Source organism: Embiotoca jacksoni, unplaced genomic scaffold, assembly GCF_022577435.1.
Source record: "Embiotoca jacksoni isolate LCO1_2020_lvr unplaced genomic scaffold, fEmbJac1.0.p SCAF_3, whole genome shotgun sequence".
Classification (NCBI taxonomy): domain Eukaryota; kingdom Metazoa; phylum Chordata; class Actinopteri; family Embiotocidae; genus Embiotoca; species Embiotoca jacksoni.
The window spans coordinates 22141896-22163037 of NW_027185381.1; the positions used below are offsets into that span (position 1 = coordinate 22141896).

General features: G+C 42.6%; 1 protein-coding gene across 3 annotated transcripts in view; it reads left to right on the top strand.

Annotated features, from left to right (window-relative positions):
* tmtc2b (transmembrane O-mannosyltransferase targeting cadherins 2b) overlaps positions 1-21142 on the top strand; it is an 89742-nt gene that overhangs the window by 28983 nt on the left and 39617 nt on the right. For all 3 annotated transcript variants that reach the window (XM_069162497.1, XM_069162498.1, XM_069162499.1), the window contains exon 2: positions 11410-11986. In XM_069162497.1, coding sequence (XP_069018598.1) covers positions 11410-11986 — 577 coding nt within the window. The remainder of the gene's footprint in view (positions 1-11409; positions 11987-21142) is intronic.

Here is a 21142-nt window from a genome sequence, read left to right on the forward strand (position 1 = left end):
GGCCTAGCTAATTTAGAAAACTTCTGTCGAGGCCTGTGGTAATGGTACCACCCTGACACTTCATTAACATCCTGTATGCTTCATATTAATAATGTCAATTTACTGAAATCCACGTTCTTATTTTACTGGGATTTCATTGTAACCGTATTATACCGTGAAGAGGAGATGTCATTTCATGTATCTCATGAAATCATTCGCCGGTTTGCTCTGGTTTACCAAACAAATGGTACTGATTTGTTGGCGCTGCCAGGCTGGCTGCACAGATTTAGCAAGAATAAAGCGTAACATTCGGTTGTTCATGCTGGTCCGCTCAAGTAATAAGTCCACCAGACCTCCCCGCACCACATGGTCCTTTGTTGTTCTGCCGCTAACCAGGAATACAGCACAGAGAAACATCAGAGAACCAGCTACCTCTTGGGTAGCCTTAGCAGAGACCTTGTAAAACATTTTTTTTATTTTTTTTGTTCTTATTTCACTCATTCAGGTCACTGTGCCGCCTGTAGCATTTGACACAGTTTTAACAAAGTCCAAGACTTTTTTGTGGTATCTGTGGGTTTTAAAGCCTCCAAGTCTTTTCGTAATATCTTTGTGAGCCGTGTAAAATTTCCAACCGGCTTTACTAAGCATCATTTTATTGCCTCTAACTCTCTGTAACATCAGATCTCTGTCATGCCAAACTTTTATAACTCCTCTTCAAAAAAAAATGAGCTTCTAAACCGCTGTGGCCAGTGTGCTTCTCTGTGCCTCCATACTGGCAGGGATTTTTGAAAGGAGGTTTGATACTTGTACAATAAAAAAATTTTATGAAAAAAAAATTCTGTGACGCTACCTCCTCAGTCGCTGTATGTTAGAACCCAGGGGGCTTTTCAATTTCAACATGCCTCTCAGGGAAATGTTGAAATTGAGCGATTCTCTCCCTGCGGAGTCACATGACTGGTAATTTACGCCAGCCAGTTAGGAACAAGAAAACAAGCGGCTGTCTGTTTAACAAGCAGACCTGCCCTCAGGACAGAGACACTATAGATTGCTGTTGTGTGATACCTGCTTTTAGAAGGGGAGGCTGAGCCCAACCCATTGATTTCAGCTCACTTTATCGAATTGATTCTGTTAAGTTAATTCCACCGTAATTTAAAGCTAATGATACAGCCTCATCAACATCAGTTGTTGTTGGATTATTAATATGATTTCAGTTTTTTTGTTTCGTAGAAAGTGGCATTTTGTAAGCCAAGCATGTGTTCAGTGATTGGTTTTATAAAATCCAATAGTGCTGACTGTTGCAGTGCGATGCTGCATCTTAGTTTGGAATTCAATTTATCCTGACAATGGGAACGGAAGAAAATTGCCTCTGAATGTTATTGACTCAGTGAAAAAGATTAGCTGGGGAAAGTGTTTTGTGGTGCGGCGACGGGGGGTGACAATACAATACAGAGAAGACGTGAGGAAGACACGGGAGGAAACATTACTGCTAATGGAGGAGGCTTTCCAGTTTTAGCACAACGACCAACTGCTAGAGGCATTAATGCTGCATTTGTTGAAATATGTCATTTGCACTTCCTTTAATATTTCTCACTTTGCTTTTGTAATATTTTCTTTCCTCCGTGATTGCGTCAAGGAAAATCTGTATAATAATTATCATTTTGGATGGCTTCACCTCAACAGTGTATTTAATCTGAATGCGGTGTATTAAAAAAGTTTATGTGACAGTTAACTTGTAACCGTTTGCGTTTGACCAAAGTCCAGAACAGAAAGTTTGTCTGCTATAAAAAGAAAGCAGCTGTGTGTGACAATATAGCAAGCAGTATAGTGTTTCAGTAATGATTTATACACACGGAGGCAACTTGTGTCAGACCAGTGTGTTTACTTGTGTTGATTTGTGTACAGTATTTAAGAGATTCTTCATTTTCTAAATGGAAAACTAAATGAGAAAATTGAAAGGCACAGGCCCTGCTTACGGAGGCGGCGGTGCGGTTTGTGTGATTTGGTGGCTGTAAAATTTAAAATGCGTAAATGAGCTCCTTTGCAAAAATGCAAATTGACACCATGTGGAAGACAAAGCATTTAAAAACACGTAAGAGGCTATTTGGGTTCCTTTTGGACATGTTTATGGGTTTACGAGGCACTGCAGTCTCACGCAAGGGAAAGCGACGCTGGAGATATTTAGGTTCCTTTTGTTTTAACAGAAAACTCCATCCCATGGAGATGAGCCTGATTTTAAAGTTTGCTTTGGTTCCTCTTACATTCATCTTTTTTCTCAGTCCAGTTGCATATTTAAACGTTGTTTACCGAGTGGAAGCCAACAGTCAAGCTGACCTTTCATCTGCTTGTGCAACATACCCCCATCCGCCTTTCCTTTTCCCATTTAAGTCCAAATGAATACCAGATTACTGTTGCACCTTAACCTAATTTCCTCCATGTGTACCCACTCATATTGGCTCTGATCATCTGAGAGTAAGCAAAAGTTAATGAGCCATCAATATCATCTGGCAGAGTCCAGCCTGTCATAGATAGATCTTCGATGAGGCCTGAAGGAAACACCGGAGCCCGTCCGTCCACGTTACCGCAGACAGCCTCCACACACTCACGTGGCTGTCGATTGGGGCTCTCAATCTCTGTGTGAGGAGGCTACATGTGCCTTCAATTAGAGCCTGGAACTGGAGCCCAAATGGGAGAGTTAAAAAAAGCTGGGTTGAGAGCAGTGTGAGAACACTGGCCTGTTGTGATAGTACCTAATGAGATCACTCAGAGCTGCATCCTTGAACACTGCCATTCATTAATGTAATGATTATTTTTGTACATAAGGGTGACCCAATTCACTAAATAAGCTTTCATGCTGTGTTCAGGTTGTTGCCTTGAAGATAACAGGGAGACAATGACTCGTTTATACATATTTAAAGACAGTATGAACTGAGCAAAGAACAAAGTGATCACTTTCTCTCTTTTTTCTGGCCTCTTCCTTCTATCTCTTGCGATGTTTTGCTCTCGAGTTTTGTTTGTGTTTGACTGATTGCACAAGGCCTGAAGATAACGGACACTAATGACTCTGCCTATAGGAGGATGACCTCCTTTAATGTGCTTGCACTAAGGCAGCATTTTCATATTGTAGCAAACATAGCCGTGATGAGAACTGAGACAACACACAGCTGTTTCAAATGCTGAAGATGTAAGATGTTAGGGGCACTAAAGTTGTCTTCTCCTTTCTGCTTGGCATCCTCGAAAGGCCCTTCTGGCACTTAAGGCCCACTACAATAAACATCATCCATGTCCCTTTATTCAGGCTCATCCTTCAGGGTTGCTGTGCCATGCAAAAAGCTTTGGGAAGAACATTGTCTAAATGCTGGATAGATGTGCCACTCATGTGTTGCTGGTCTGCATAGACATCTGCAGCTCTGGCTTGCTCAGGATTTTTCCATCCCATTCCGCTGGTTCCATCCATCTGGTATGGGTCTCACTGAACCCCTTCATGGGTCAACATGCCCCAAACCCAAACCAGAATGCTTAAATGGCCCAGTGGTGGGCCAGGCTGGATGGGCCTCGCATGCAACGCAGCCACAAGCCCAGGAAGAGTAGCCTCCCCTGCATTGATCTCCCTCTCCATGTGAAAGAGAAGCACTCCAAACACGAGAGGAGGAACAAATCAAACAAATTTATTACCGTGTGGCCGAAAAGGTCAGAGCGTGACAATAGACTCCTGTTGAGAGGAAGAGTGCTGTGGAGTGGCCCCCTCCAAGTAGAGCCGGGGTGACTACCACAGCATTAGACATGGGTCAGGCCGGGGGAAACATGGAGGCAGAACTAGTTAGGGAACAAAAACCTTCTTCATTCTTGGCCTGTGACGTTTATTTAATAAAAACCCGTTTAGTTAAATTTTCCACTTAAGTGTTAAATTGGCTAAAAAGCCTAAGATGACATGGGGAAATCACATTTTCCAATTTGGTGACCATGATGTGACTATAAATATAAAAATCAAAGAAATGTAAACACTCAAGTTCATCCTCTCAAGTGAAACTTTTTCGAGCAATCAGCGTGGCAGTTTCTTTTCATTTCTATACATTATATTCTTAGATTTGTTAAATGTTTATTTGTATCAGTATTAAAGTCCTGTGCTGGTATATTTTTCAAAAATTTCAAGAAAACAGAAAAAGCTAAAAATGCACACTTGTTAAATCATTTTTAGTTAGCTATATTGTTATTAGCTGTGCTAGCAGTGTGGCTCTGGGATTGGCATTGTTGGTCTGTTTAACTGCCAGTGGTTGTCAGTCCTAAACTTGAACTTTGTCTAAACTGAAATACCTCAATAGCTACCGAATGTATTGTAAATCAGGGTTCCCTGATGATGTATCCCAATTACTTTGGTGTTCTCCTCACTCTTCCTCTTGAACCACCACGAAGTTCACATTTGTGGTTTTGGGTGAAATGTCTCAACAACTATTTTACCTCCAGCTGTGGACATTCATGCCCCGCTGAGGATGATTTTTAAAAAAAAAAACGTTGGTCGTTTCCCAACTCGTCGTCTAGTGCCACAATCTCATCAGCTTCAGCTGTACTTTTTGTTTAATGCTAACACAATCATCAACCTAGTTTAGTATGCGAAATGATATACCTGTTAAACATGAGCATGTTAGCACGCTTAAATCAGCATTTAGCTCAAAGTACTGTGATGCCCAAGTACTGCCTCTCAGAGCTGCTGGCATGTCTTGTTTCTCCCTTTTTTTTTGTTGAACAAACAGGTGTTTGGCCTTCAATAAGTGGAAGTGCAGGAGTTCTGTATAAATTTCACCTTGAAGAAGCGAACTCACCGAAAACTGCCCGAGCCCCAGTTATGGAAAGTTCTCACCCTTAAGTGCTCGCGACAATTTCTCAACAAAGCTGTCAGCTGAGGGGAGAGGTAGTGACAGATGCAAAGCAACAGTTTCTTTTTGGACACAAAAGAGAAAAGAGTTAGTGCCTGAGAACGAGAGGCCTACAGGGGTGACCCGGCAGCTCTTTTGCTGTCTTGCCACAGCCCCGCACATGCTGACAGATTTATTGGATACAATAATCGGAGTGTATATCGCTCCGCTCCGCTCTGCACCGGCAGCTCCTGTAATTGGCTCTTACACCTGGAATCAACTATAAACATCACACAACTTTACACTCGGCCTGGAATATGACATTTAGGTAATTTGTTTCAAACACTCGGCCCAAACGGGCTTCGGACGGTGATTGAGGATGCTTGTGTTTTGAAGAGCAGCCGCAACATTCATCAGGTGAAATAAATTATTCTATCCTAATGGAACGTTGCCGTGAAGTGAAGTTATTCAGGGGGAAATGAGCAGATACACGTCCAGATGGCTTTATCAAACAGGGCGGCGGCCCTGAGGACTCTGGATATCAGAGGATTGAGGAAGGCTCATGCGTACCCCTGGCAACTTCACACCATTGGACTCAATGCTGGGCTGCCAGGATTGCTGCTCTGCCAGCCTGGTTGGTTGGATAGAAGTGTGGCTCACTGGTTGGTTGGTTTGCTGGCTGACTGGTTGGCTCTAGTAATCAGCATTCAGGTCACACCCTACTGTGCCCATCCCGTACAGCACAAAGGGCTGATCAGGGATGCTAGGCAGCAGGCGCGGGTATTCACCGAGCTCTCGGCAATGCTGGACAAGCCTGCCCTGCTCCAGACTGAGTGTCTCAGTGTCCCAGTGTTTGCTTGTGTACTGTGCCATGAAATGGAGCGAGGGTGTATGATTGTGCCAGTGGAGCAATGCAAATACGCTGCTTGGAGGGGAGACGTAAGGAGGGTTAGGGAGTGCTGCTGGGTGAAACGACACAGTGTTGCATGTGGCACTCTGAAGTCCACTTAGATTCTTTCAAGTGACCCCCTGTGTGTGTGTGTGTGTGTGTGTGTGTGTGTGTGTGTGTGTGTGTGTGTGTGTATTTTAAACAAATCATTCACACTTTTAGCAAAGCTTGGAGCAATAGACTCATGTTATTGTTAAAGAGTGACAGCAGACTATTTATACAAATGGATTTAGGAAGAAACTATTACAACAAGCAGTTAGTGTAAACGTGGGTACACCAGAACAGTAGATTAACACAGTAATTCAGTAGTAGACACTGACTGATGATATACAGTGAAAAAATATTGATATAAATAATGATTGATAGAATAACTTCTTCAGCCTTAATTTCTGTAGTTTCTGACCTTTACTTTGACTGCCTACACAGCCAGTATCTCATCCATCCTTACTCTTTATCAAGGATTTAGTTGTCCATAGAAATAAATAATAGTGCAACACTTTAAAATTTTATTTTTTTAAGGTGTAAAGGTAAAAAGGTTCAAATATACCGGCTGGTTCTGTGGAATTGCACATATTACATTTCAAAATGTGTTTGTTTGATGTGGAAATCAATACAGTGATATAAAGTGGTCCTTACTGACTACATCTCAGGATATTAACAGAACAGATCAATAAATTAAAATGAATGAGCGTGTTAAATATTTCCTCTGCATCAATAACGACAAATAGATAACTAAAAATTCTGTCTTGTATAAAATTAAAAACACTCCCCGAGGCTGTTTTCTTCTTATTAATAATAGTATTATAGGCTTGCTAATCGCATGTCAAATGGAAGAAAGAAGCCATTCACTATGGACAATAGGGGTTTTACGGTGGCCTCAGTGGTGTGTCGGCTACATGAGCTATACCCCTCACTACTTTCCCTGTTCGCTCTTCTCCTCTTTCATTCAAAACATATCCAAACATCCAGTGACACTTTGATACTGGAGTTATTAATTACATTTCAGACCGAAGATACAGTGACAGGGAGTTCTGAAAGAAAGCCAAAACCAATTTGGACCTTTTAGTTTTTCCTCCATGTTAAACACACATTATCCCTCTCTGACTGACCTAGTCTTAAAATGTGAATGCTTGACTACATTGTATTGTATTTGGCTGTCGGGTCTCATCCATATCAGCTTCCTTGATGAAGCTATTTGTAACGGTCCCAAAACAGAAACGCCCTCCCACCCTCCTCCTAATTTTTCCCTTAGCTTTGTGTATTTCATTTCCATCCCCATTTGAATTCGTATTTAATGTAATAAATGACCATTTTTGGCATGTTTTCTGATCTGACTGAATACTTTAAGGCACAAAATAAGACATTGTTTATTTTTCATTATAGAAAAATGATTTAAGAGGAGAAGGTTAAATAATTGATTTAGTCCATTTTTGTTATTCATTTTGCATTCAGGTAGAGAAAACAGAATTATAAGTTCTCTTGGCCATATGAAGAGAATTTATTTTTCTATATTAGGTACAATAAGAGCAGTGGAGGTATGCCATTAATGACCTGCTAGCATGCCCATGGGAAGAAACATTAGACAAAGAGCTTTCCGGAAACACTGAGCGGGCTACCCCGGTGTCTCTGTGGGCAGTCTAAAAATACCACTGTGCTCCTTTCAGATATTGAATCTGGGTGATGACATATAGTTGGCAGACCTTCGATCACTTTCCCCAAACTCCCGGCAGACTTGATTTTCTTTTCACATGCTGTCGCAAATGGAAATCTTTATATGCCTCGTATTTTAAAGGGCTGACTTTCTCTTCAGTGTTTGAATATCCAAACTGTGATTTGTTAGTGCGTACTTCTCTTTTAACTTTGGAATCACTTTGGATATTACTATTTATATATTTTTTTTACTTTTAGGTGAACAGGTTCAACTACTTGGATCCAATACAAATGTCTGTCTCGCACAAAAAAGGTCACTACAAATGAAATTTTAAATATCAGTTACAGTGTTTCATATTTCCTCAAATCTTCAACATAAGTGGATGTTGATGCTTCCTGTTTACTTCTTGAATGTCCTTCAGTTTGCTTCCACATTTACCGCCATGCGAAGCATCTGCTACTTAAATCCTTTGCTTCACGCTTATGTGATTTATTTCTGGACACATGCCCATCATCTTTGGTGAGGACAATTAGCCTATTTTCATGTTGTTGTTTTTCCCTCAGGCTTTTGGGGGGATTCAATAAAAAATGGTTTTAGTCTGGTCACAGCTATACATTCCACCTATAGCTTCATCTCAAATTCATTGAGAAGTTGTAAAGGGGAAAACTCCTGATGACATGTCTTTGGTTTTCAATCTCCTTTCTAATATCCAGTCTCATCTCCCATGTGCTGCCGCTGCTTCGTCTCTGCACCAGAAAGCCAATCATTCTTTACCTTTCGATAGCCTCTTTACATGGGATCTTGTAGTCATTGGTTCTGGCTATTTCTCTTCATTCTATACTGCAGCACTCACATTATAAGTGAAACTGTTCCAGGGGGAAAGAGGTCAGCTCACATGATTATTTTTCAGCTATAAGGAGAGCATTTGTCAGGGAAATGCATTTGAACTAACCAGTTTCAAGGTCTGTGCAACAATTACATAAAAGAGTGATAAAAGTAAGGCTATAGCCTACATTTTGATCTGATTTTGAACAAAGGAATTACACAAACTTGACATCTGTTTGACAAACTGGGAAATGTCATTGCACCACCTTTGTTTTCTGACGTGGTTTTACACTAAATATCGTCTTTCTTCCGACTCTGAGTGTAGTTCGTCTGGCATTTAATAGACACCATGCTGCTTTTGTTTTCTCTGTTGAGGGTGATCACACGTCTTTGTTTGGGTGAAGTCATGTCACACTTTTCACTGAAAAATATTGAGTTTAGGAAGTTGTTAACATTTCTAAGTTCTCTGGGTTCGCCACAGTTATTCTAATTAGTGGTGGCGTGTACAGTAAACAGCGCACAGCAGGCTCAAAAGCCTCCGATAATACCCTTCTCCTTCTTGCTAAATATTTCATGCTTTATACGTAAACAAGCCTCTACTTAAATAATCAGAGATTTAGCTCACATAAAACATTTCTCAACAAGGGATAAAGCTGCAGTTTCTGACTTCACCCCGTTTCACTTCACATTTACACAAGCAAACAAACAGTAACAGATTGAGGCGCATGAATGAGATCCAGGCAAGTTGTGGAGGAATTGAGGATGGCAGCCAGAAGTAGATGATGGAGAAAGAGTAATGGGAGGCAGAGAAGTATTTCAGGGGCTTCTCTTGTTAGTGGCCACATGATCCCTCCGTCCCTCTGGGAGTCGGTGTGCTGGCTGGCGGTTGGATGAGGAATGCGCTCCCGGCTGGAAACGGCTCGGCGGTGCACGGAGCGGTCCTCTCCGCTGCCGGCTCGACTGAGAAATGGGCCCAGCCAGCAGCAGAAACTCAATCCTCCTCTCCAGCTGGCCTCTTTGCTGGTGGAAGAGGAGGGTTTGATGATGATGAAGACCCGCAGCAGATTAATGATTTGCCACAGATCAGAGAGATCGACCATGACTAGTTGAACCACAATGCAAATGTGTTAATTCGAGTGTGGGTGTATCATCTGCTCTGTGTCGTTTTTTTCAGAGAGAGTTGGGAGGTTACAGCGCCTCTTTCTCTGCATTCCTCGATTCCCTGCTCGTTGACCACAGTATGTGAGGTGCTCACTTGCATCTGCAGCATATAAACAGTAGATAATCCGAAAGGGGAACCTTGTGCACTGCAGCTCAGGGAGTCCCGGCTGTAAATGCAGCGGCCGTTTGACTGGCTTTTGTCTGCGCTCCCCTGCCAGAAAGATCTGGTGTGGTTTCGAGGCAATATATAATGTATCTGGCCTTGCTGGCTCCACCGCACTGTGCAATGGAAAAACAACGCACTTGTCTCCAAAATGGCTTCGAGATGTAATTGAACCATAATGCCTCTTATGTGAGCATCCTGCGGTGGAGTGAAGATCTCAGTTGACAAATGGGCCAGAGAAAATAAACTGGCATATGTGAGTCATGAAGCGGAGAGTCGGGCTACCGGTGGAGGGTTAGAGCCTCCGTCAGTCTGATGAGAGAAGGTAGAGAAACCCAATCGTTTGTGCGCTGACATCCGAGGCATTTCTATTATATCCCTGCTGATTATGTCTATGTCCTCTCCAACATCCTGAGGCCTGGTGATTTCCTTTAGATCCATCACAGGAGGGGATTTTTCTGCTCAAACTTTTCACAGAAGACGGGCTCATTTTGTGATTTGATAAATGCTGCAATCCTCACTGCAATCCCAAACTTCCTGTGAGCTTTCTGGTATTGGGAGGTGGCAGTTGGTCAGCAGGCTTTGACAAAGGTACAGTGTTGTGCTTAAGGGCCTCAGAACAGTTGCGGAAGCAATTAATTAGTCTCAATTCAACTGCTTTTTGATTCATTCACTTTCCTCGCATTTGTGTTAATTATATTCAGAGATTACAATAAAATAATTCCTGCCATTTGCTGTTTGAGGCTCCCTCCCACCTTTTCGCCACCCATCTTTCTTTGACCTAATTGTGTGTGCTAATTTGACTACCACGCGGACAGATTACATCCTATCACACATGGCTTGTTGTCACTTGTCACGTACCATCTATCACGCCTGCAATTACAACTCTTCTGTTCTGCTTTTCCAACCACCTTCTCTCTGGGGGGGACGGCTCGTTAAGCAAATCATCAGCACCAACAGCTCAAAAAGAAGCAGCAGAGGCCTGTCGCTTTGTCAGGCACCTCGTAGTGTGACAGAAAAGATAAGACAAATGGTGAACATCTATGTAAGGGCTCCTGTAGAGAGAAACCAGCCTTCCTTTGCCCACTTCCTTCACCCCTGCTGGCTGCACTCCCCCAACTACTGACACGCACAGCTTGTGGTTGATGTAGCAGCATCATGCTAGGTCACACAGGTTCATCCTTGACAGAAGAGAAGCCAAACTGGTCCTGTACTTAATGACTATTCCTGCTAAGAAAAGCTGGAATTACACCTTTTTTTTTATTTCTCGGCTGCTTGTCACCCCAGTCCACCTTCTCTCTAAACTGTATTTTACCAGAAGTTCCCGTACTGCGTGCCTGTATTTGTGGCTTTGGGTGTGGTGCTCTTGCTTAATCCCCAAGTCCAAGGCACTCAGAGCTGTGGCTGTGGTGGCAAAGCTGCCCGGAGCTTGAAGCTTCACCCTCTGATTTTCTGTTTGTGAATGCCACATGACCAAACTCTCAGGGTGAAGCTGTAAGCAGAGGCAAGTTTCATTTTGTAGCAACCTATATTTTCTGTTTAGTCTGCACTGTTGAAGAATAGCTGTACACCCTCCCTAGAGAATCTGCTGTGCGTTGCCAGTGCAAATACCGTATACCATAAACAGCTGTTTTCAGTCGCAGCAGTTTTATTGGATGTGGCAGGGTGGTAAAGTGGTCAGGCAGTGAAACTGTGTGACGTTAATTGAATTGACAAAAATGTCAGTCCAGTATTGCATCAAATATTGGTTTGATTTGTGCATTTACAGTGTACACGTTATATTTGTTTGTACCCAGAAGTCCGTTTCTAACCTTTCTTGTTCTCTTTACAGCCGTGCAATTAAGACCAATCAGGACCTGCTCCCAGAGACCCCCTGGACAAACATCTTCTACGATGACTTCTGGGGCACCTTACTCACACACAGTGGCAGCCATAAGTCCTACCGACCCCTCTGCACCCTCTCCTTCCGCCTCAACCATGCTGTGGGTGGGGTGGAGCCCTGGGGTTACCACCTGGTTAATGTGGCCCTCCACGGGGCCGTGACGGGCCTCTTTACCTCCCTGGCTCGCCTGCTGCTCGGAGGAGGACTGTGGAGCCTACTGGCCGGCCTGCTCTTCGCCTCTCACCCCATCCACACCGAGGCCGTGGCGGGCGTTGTCGGCCGGGCTGATGAAGGCGCCGCCCTGTTCTTCCTGCTGTCTCTGCTGTGTTACATACGTCACTGTCGGCTGCGGGGCCACGCTGCGTCCTGGCAGCTCGTGGCCTGGCTCCTCGGTAGCCTGGGCAGCGCTGCTTGCAGCATGCTGTGGAAGGAGCTCGGAGTGACCGTCCTGGCTGTATCAGCGCTGTATGACATCTGCGTTTTCCACAGGCTCAAATTGCGTCAGGTCGTTATGCTCGTCTACAAGGTAAGCAATTAGTTCTCGCCCTGTGATGCTGCTTTTTTCACGTGTATCTTATTTCCTGCATCTGCTCTACGATTCAAGAATCTGGCAAACATTATTGGAACGTTGATATATATATTTGGCCGTGTGTGCCTGTGTCTGTGTTTTGTTTGCTTTTCATCACAATATAATTTGAAAAACATTCACCCCGTGTATGGACAGCTGTGGCGTTCAGGTCAGATTGCGGGGTTTTCCATTAAATGCAACACATATTGAGTAAGGAAAGCAAACACAAGGCACAAACAGTAGTGATGTTTTATAACCATACACATGTGTATCCATTGATTAATCTGCTGATATCCAATCTGAGATGGATATTATTTTGGGTTTCATTATGTAATGGGGAAAATCTCGTTAATTCTAATGATATCAACAGCTTAAACAAGATTCATATGTAACCGGGTTTGTTAACAGATATTTTCGTATAGGCAGAGGTTTCACTTTTCAAACTTGGAGTCTATGTCTATTTTTATATCTAGTCTGTGGTGGGGAGGTGAGCCATGGCAGAAAACTGGTCAAATCCCTGCAAGAAGAACAAAGCAGCCCTGCCTTATGGCATGATCATATTCTGTGCCAAAATGGTTAATTTTCTGTATGTAGGTTGCTGCTCGGAGGTTATTGTTGTTGTTTCCAATTATGACAGGGATTTTGAACATGGAGGCACACAGATAGCGTAAGGGGAAGTGAATATTGACTGAACTAGTTGGCCGATGGCAGGTTTATACCAGCTGTCTCCATCCACTGATTCAGATTACAGAAATAAACTACCCCGTTACACCTTTTTTGGGACGTGACTCATGATTTGCTTAATCGACAGTCTGTCCTCTCAAGTGACATCATCTTAAATAGTCACATACACTGTGTACAAACATTTTGATTAAGGATGTGTGTAACCAATTATACTAAACCTGGTGTGAAAATGAATAGCTAATTTCTAACCAACCCATTAGTGTTTTTTGGAGTCTTTATAAAACATAATGATGAAAAGTGTGCTGTTTACCACATGTTAGGTATTAGCATTGGAACAAACCATGACGTTCATGTGTCTCTGGAGGTTTTCTTCTATTTGTGTTTACGTCCTGGTTTACTTGAGAGAAGGAGAAGAAAATGAAAACATTTTTCAGAAGAAATAGCAGAGATAACAAAAAGTGATGGCCATTTTAGATTTTGTTGTTGCTTTTGAAGCACCCGGCCATTAAGTAGCCTTTTTCCCCAACAGCTCCTGTCAAAACTATTTACTGTTTGCTGTCTAGTGAATGTGACATCCATGACTCTCTACCCATCATAACAAATTTAACAGGACGTGTGCACAAATGTGACAAAAGGGCTCCGGAGCAGCCAATGAGAGGGTGGCTATCGGGCACGTCCCAGCTAAAAAAAAAAAAAAAAAAAAAAAAAAAACACTTTAAGGAATGTTCTGTAGCAAGGAGAGGTAGGGGTCAGCAATAATAGTGGCAAAACCTGTGAAAGACGGACACAGAGATAAAAAAAAAAAAAAGCAAAAAAAACAAAGAGAGGAAATCGTTTAATTGAAGAGCAGACCTAACCCCTCCTCTTTAGTGCTCAGCATAGTGTGGAAATGAAGAGTGAGGGCCTGCGCTAGCCGTTTCTGCTGTCCTCTCATGATTTAAGCCTTATCTGACTCCTTGTGTCCTCTGGAGTATGGCCCATCCATTGCTGCAGGCAGACAAGCCTTCTAATGGCTTGTCAGGCATGGCTAGACCAGAGAGGAAACAGGGCCAAAAGGGCTGAGGGAGATGATGCCTCAAAGCTGACAGTTTTTCCAACTTTTTGATTGAAGGTCCACAAAACCCTGCTGATCCAATTGTCCTCGGAAAAAAAAAATGGACTGGACGATACTTACAGTTCTGGCAGAGAGCAGGCCCTATAGATTTCTTTCATGGTTTGCCATTGTGGTCAACTAAATTGGCTAGCATCTCCAGGGGAGAATGTGTTCTGCTACTGCGCAGCACATACTGTACGTTGTAACTCCTGAATTATACAGTGTTTTTTTTCCTGATATCGACTATTGTTTTTGCCCAAAAGATTTGTAGTTTTTTTTAATAAAAAATAGTAGTATGTTGGCTGCCTCTCACACTGCCACGACTTTGTCTTAAGGCTTACAGCAGCAGCTTTTAGTAAAGAAGGTTATGTAGTCAACTAAGTCTCGCACTGCACCCAGTCAGATTGTTTCTATGTTGTACACTTAAATCACATAGAAAAAATAGTATCAAGTTCAACAATTACGTCAAATTTAACAAACAAACGCACAACATAGAATGTAAAATGTGGTATTTTTACTTGTCTTTGTTTAATTTGTTTTGCAGCACAGTGTGAAAGTAAGACTGCAGCTCACTCACAGCAGATTACTTTGCATTGCGGAGACAAATAAGGATCTGTGTGGGACTGTTTCATGCACTTTTGGAAAAATGGTTGACTGTTTTGAGAGAAGACAGTAAAATGGCATATTTTTCTGGAAGTGAGTTTTCCTTACATGGCTAAAATTTCTTAACATGCAACTTCAGCTGACAACTGTCATTATCGTAGCATGTAATTACGTCACACCACAGACAACATAAAAGCGAGCACAGACAGGACTGTCATCATCACTTCAGTCACGTTAACATGGGAGGTTTCTTTCTTTTAAGGCTTGCCTCCTTTTGAAATGAATCAGTGTTGTGTGATCCGGAATATGCACTGCATGTATGAGTATTGTGACCCAATCTGTTACCCAAATGGAAAACAGCCTGCTTCTACAACGTGAACATTTGTCTCTCCTTGTCTCTGTGGAGCGAGGCAGTCACTCTGAGTGATGGTTAAAGCAAAGGGGAGTTATTCCTCAGGGAGAGTGGATCCTTCAACTGCCCAAATGAACATTAAATTGTGTACAGTGTTGAAAATGATCACAGTGAAAATAAATACAGTTCCCCCTCTTAAAATTCAGGCTTGAGATCAATCGGGTGCTGAAAACTTTGTCGCTAACTCCCCAAACCTGCATTGTAACATTAATGTTCTTTGATAAGAAGCATGAAAGCCTGATAAAGGCACCGCCACTGTGCTTTTTCCTCGTTCTGGGGCATAAAAGTCACTCTTCAGTCGGACTAAAGAGGTCGGCTTGCTCCATGACTGACAGGCCATAATGGGCCGGCGCTACGTTTTATCGCCGAGCTCTCCACTCAGCTGAAGTCATTTGACATTTAACGTTGGAAATGGTGAAATGGGCCTGTTTATCTGATTGTGGCATACAGTCAATTACATTAGAGTTTTATATCCACTGCAAATCTCCTATTGTGTCGCTACAGCTTCTGTGTGCGGTTTGAAGGGTGTAGGCGGTCGAGACAGCTGAGCTTCACTGTAATTCCATGTAGGTCCGTAACTCACTTGATCTAGACTTTGACTGCTGACTCTTTGCATATAAATCAGAGGCAAAAGGGTATTATCTTGACTGATTGTTGATGTGTGGAAAAGAAAGAGATCTTGGAACAGTAGAATCATGGGCTACAATTAACAATTGTGTAAAAGTAAGCCTAATTAAAAGCCTTTCTTAAAGGATTGCTGCACAATCACAGAAATAAGTGTACAAAGAGAGGCATCATACATTAAAGCAGGGGTCCAGTATAGATCTATCCGGTAGATCAAAGGAGCTCTCAGAGGGAAAAAAGGTTGGAGGCCCCGTGTGTTAAAGCATCCAACATTATAGTAAGTCTGCATCACCCGAGATCGGCATGCCCAAGCCTCCAGCAGAGATATCTCATCAGGGTGGGGTGCAACGCAGGCTGACCCAGCTGCTATGGGCTATGGAGCCCACTGGGTTGGACTCCACAGGCCAACACCCAGTCACCACACGCTTGTTGGCGAGCTCCCGTCCCAGGTCTGGCTCCAGGAATGTGCTGCGGTTAATCAAGCGAGGTGATGCATTGTCCAAGATTTCCTTTAATCCGGGTGTCATAAATCACTCTGGCCAGCTGAGATGGTTTGGGCATCAGGATTCCTCTTGAGCGCCTTCCGTTGGAGGCTTTCCAGGCACGTCCAACTGGTAGGAGACCCCGAGCTGGACCCAGAACAGCATGGAGAGATTATATATCTCATATGGCCTGGGAACGTCTTGGGATCCCCCCAGAAGGAGCTGGAAAACATTGCTGTGGAGAGGGACGTCTGGAGCTAACTTGCTCAACCTGCTGCCACTGCGACTAGACCTTGCGAGAAGTGGCAGAAAAAGGATGGATGTAATATTGTCAGTGTGAATACAGACCTCTCTTCTTGCAGGCTTTTGTCTGTGTAATGTCAGATTCAAGCTTACATGGATCCAATTCCATTTCACTCATCAAATTTACAAATTTGCCTCGGGCATAGCAAAATCCTTAAAGGGATTAGACAAACTCAACTTTATTCTCCAAAAGATTGTGAATATTCAATGTTTGACACATTCAGATGTAAAAGTTAGTGCAAGTGTAGGACTATTCCCCTGTGTTAGTGTCAGCAGCGATGAGCTTCTCTGGATGGAAGGAAATGAGAGGAAACCAGAGGGAAACAATAGTGCTCGGACACTAATTGAATAAGCACATGTTGCTTCAGCCGTGATGCTCGAGTCGAAGCTCTTGTAATCTTTTGGCATGTGAACTGTGGAGAAAACTTTTATTAAGATATCTGGTGGAACCTCTGGCTGCTCAAGTGACCTTTCTGAGCAGAATCAAGTGCTCATTAGATAAATCAAAGTCAGCCATCAGAAGTTACAAATATTTTCATGAATATATACCCTGAAAAAACACCTTTTCTTCCAGAATATGAATGCTTTTAGTTTCAGTTGAACTTTTTATGACACAAAATATCCTCTATACCTTTCAGCAAACATCACGCCTTCTTCCTTTCCCTCCCTACAGTCATTATTCTGTATGTTTAGCACTGAATTCAGCAGCTCCAACAGTGTTGATAACTGCTGCCAGTGCACGCCTCCAGCTTACAGTTTGCTCTAATTAGTTCTTTCCAAGACATGTGCTGTCTTCAAAAGTGAGAAAAAAAACTGTCATTAAATTGTTTACTCAAGCTGACCTTTACAGTGCTGATACTCTCCAGTTGCTTTGTGCCTGATTAAAGCATTTATGGCCATGTGTTGCTATGTATCCAGCTATGCCGAGGCAATGAGTTTATAGCATTCAAATGTAACATGGTTGGCAATGGTGCCTATGTGGTGTAACCTCAATTTATGTGGAAAAACTTGCTTTTTACGAGTGCGTTTCCTGCACAGCATTAGTTAATAGGCTCATTTTCAATAAGAGATACCGAAACACAATTAGAGCTCCTAATTCAGTGGAAGAAGGAATGCTTTTTAATAATGTGATATAACCATGTTAATTCCATAACATAATGCAGTTGTTTTGTTCTCAGGACTGTCTTTGTTAGCAGACCAATAAAATAAATGTCAAGGCAATTGAAGATGCAAGCTCTAACAATGGAAACAATAAGACCTGTTTGGGAATATACTGTAATTCTGTGTAAACATCTTTACTTATTTTCCCTTCATGAAGTGCTTCATATTTATTTATTGGTAAGGGGCCCATATATAGTTATTTTGTGTGATTTATCATGTACACATATTGCTTCACTCCTTGCCCACATGCTTACCCTGAAAGAGAAAGTATTAGTGAGGGTTTTTTTTCCCCCTTTAAAGACAAGACTGAGGTACTGTATAAGCCCGAGTCCCTGAGGGGCTGACACTCCTGACATGATGAGCACAATATACTTTGAAGACACAATACTGAAATCTGAGGCTTTGAAAGTGTAAACTGGATAAAGAGGAATTATCTAAGTGATGTAATGTCAATGCTGCACATCCATCAGTAACTCCTGAGCACACAAGGGCTCAAATACATCTTCAGAGAAACCAGAGACCGTCCTTTGCGATTGCTTTTGTTCACGGCCAACGTCTGACGACGCAAACACTGGAAAATGATTTTCAAATCTGGGACGAGACCCAGCTGGCCCTCAGTGAGTGTCAAACTTACACACTTTATCTTTTCACACCTCCCGTTTTCTGTTCGCACTTTTGCTATTAGTGCAAGGTTGCTGCTCAAGTCGTGTGTGTGTGTGTGTGTGTGAAATGTGTCTGGAGGGTGACAGAGTTTACTTGGACTCAGAGCTCAGGTGTTGTGGAGTGGGTGAGGCCAGCAAAGGCCTGACTTCCAGGATGTCAGAGATGGAGGAGACCGGAAGAGCAGATGTGAGATGGAAGGTCCCTGAAAACATATGTACATGTGCAGAGCCTGTTCAAATGTCAAGGTGTGTGTGTGTGTGAGAGAGAGAGAGAGAGAGAGAACTATGCCTGCATACAAAATGTGACAGCCACACATCCCTTTTCTGTGTATTCGATGAGGTAAAAGGAAACACGGCCCACCTCGTACAGTCTTACCTGGGGCTCCACAGATGCTGCTCCATGCTCTAACGGCTCCTGTCACCATATGATAGATTGAGCCTGGTGGGCTCAGCGAGTGACCCCTGCCCTTCCCCACCTGCCTCTCACATGGGGATGCACACTACTGATTCTGGTCTGGACAGGGAGATGGGCAGTCGGAGCTGTGCATACTTGTAAACACATTCATAGAAAAAAACAAAAATATAATACAGATGGATGATTAGGTTGTATAAATTCCCAACATTTTGGGCAATATGTCAACTGATCGCATAAAGACTGATGTCACGTTTATATGTTTATAGTAAATACATTAGCTCAACACAACGAGTGGAAAAGGGGAAACGGTTTGCTTTATATATCTTGTCGCCATGTGAGGTTGCCAGGCAACCAGCTGGTAGTTATTGCATCCAGCTGAGAAATAGTTCAAAACATAACCCCTTTTATGTATTCTTTACAACTCTTGTGTTATTGTCGACATTACAAAAAAAGCAATATATTATGTTGATAGGTGAACTTCATGAGTGCTGGGAGGCAGATTTTGTTTACTGTGGATAAAGCCAGTTTTGCTCTGCCCCTCTACTTCCAGTCTTTCTCCTGAGCTAACAACATGCTGACTGAAGCTTCAGATTTTCTGTGCAAAGATGAGAGTAGATCTTTTCATCTAACTCCTGGCATGAAAGCAAATCAGCATATTTACAAAAAATGTCAAACCATTCCTTTTAAGATTTAGTTTGAAAGTGTAAATAAAAAAATGCTTTCACAATTTCCTTTACTCTAAAAAAAAAAAATGCCACACACGCTGGCAGTGTAATCGAGGAAACATTCCCCACACAGACAATTGAACAGGTCTCTCAAACCATGAATGTCTTGGCTTTGGGGTAAAAATGGGGCGAGTGCAGCCGCAGTGATAGAAAGTGACTTGGGCTGGGTTTGCTTCAGCATACCGTTCATCAGGCATAAGCGAACCTGACAGGCATGTTGCCAGCAACAGTCAGTACCGTGGCCCCAACTTCGCCCGCTGTGAGAAGATGGAAACCGAGAGAAAGAGTGAAAAATCCCTAAAACAAAGCCTCATGTTGCCACGAAAACAGATGTGAATAACTGCATGAGGCTTGAAATACTTCACATTGTCCCTTCCCCTCGCTTCTCTCTGAGAGCGATTCATTCTTTTTATAGCCGGCGTGTCTGAGAATCGATAGTGGCGTGTTATGCAAGACCTCGGCCCTGGAAAGGAATGTCCCACAGCACCCGTGTCCTACACACTGCAGAGCATGCGTCGTTTGACTTCGTAAAGATATGTATAGATTTGCTGATTTATCTGTTTTCCCAAAATCATTAAGCTTTCACGGGGGATAATTGATTCACCCAGAAGTATCACAGCCAATAACAGACTCACAGTAATCAAATCCCTCTTATTTTAATTAACAAAGACTTTCAGTGTGTTCGTTGGCTTGTTTTCTTCCTTTGGGCGGTCCTGAACCAAATGGGCCTTTTTCTTCCAGCACACACTAAGGTCAATTCATATTTTAAAGTTTTGTAAACTGTAGTTTAGAACTTCGACACAAGTGAAATATAGTTTGGGCCTTTGTTTCAGTTTCTAACCATAGCTCCTATTTATGGTTCTATTTTTATGGTCTCAGCAAATAAACTGCCACGTAAAATCAGTCAGCCAGAACTGCATTACTTGAGACTTCCAGCTACTATACCATTATAAAAGGACTAGTGTAGGACTTTGTAAGGTCTTGCCTGGACATACGGTGTAATTTCTTAATCTCATCTTCTATTTCTTCCTTATTTCCCCTCTTTAATTCCTCTATTTTTACTTTACTCTCAAAAAAACTGAAAATGGTCAATAGAAATTATGATGGCATAAGTTTACATACAAAATTGTTCACATAAATGCATTGTTTTCAGAGGTTTAAGAGTTGCTGTTGCAAAACGTTAAGCATGAAAACTGGAATGGCTCAACGCCATGTGACAGGTTTACAGTTCTCCAGGGAAAGTTTTGTGTTTGTATGCTTAGTCTGGTAAATACAGCTCTTAGGAGTCATAATCAAAACAAGCATAATCAGATATCCGGTGAACTTTAAACTGAGGCCATTAATAAATTCATTCAGATGCGTAATGGGTGACCTGCCAAAGTACACAAAGAAAACAATACAGTCTGTAAAATTCGCTTTGCTGCTTCATCTCATTACGTCCTGTAATATTAAAATACTGCTGAGGGCAGAGTGATCCAGTCTATTACCAGAATAAGTGCCATCAGTAATTCCCCTCGTGCATGGTGCTAAAAAGAAAAGGACAGCTGCATTTTCTAGCAGCAGTCCTATCATCACCGTGGGCGTGCCCCGCAAGGAGGAACGGGAGCTGAAGAGAGACAGGACATGTGCAAAAGAGATGGAGGGAAAATGTGTTAAAAGAAAGTTGTGGGCGATGTTAATGGATGGGGCAGTCAAGGGAAAGGGAAAGAGAGAGAGGGAGAAGGCGAGAGGGAGAGAGTCTGCTGTAGATATTTTTGGGAGGTAGAGTCTGAGTGAAGTGCTTCGGTCAGATGGCCTGTCGCTCCCAATGAGCCTCTGGAGGATCTATTTTGTATTCCACAGACTAGGGAAGGACCTATATACCAAGCTGGTGTATATTAAACTCAGGAAATCAATCAGTCATGCTGGTTCCTCTCTGGGAACCCGCAATGGCACAGGTTGCCTATTCAT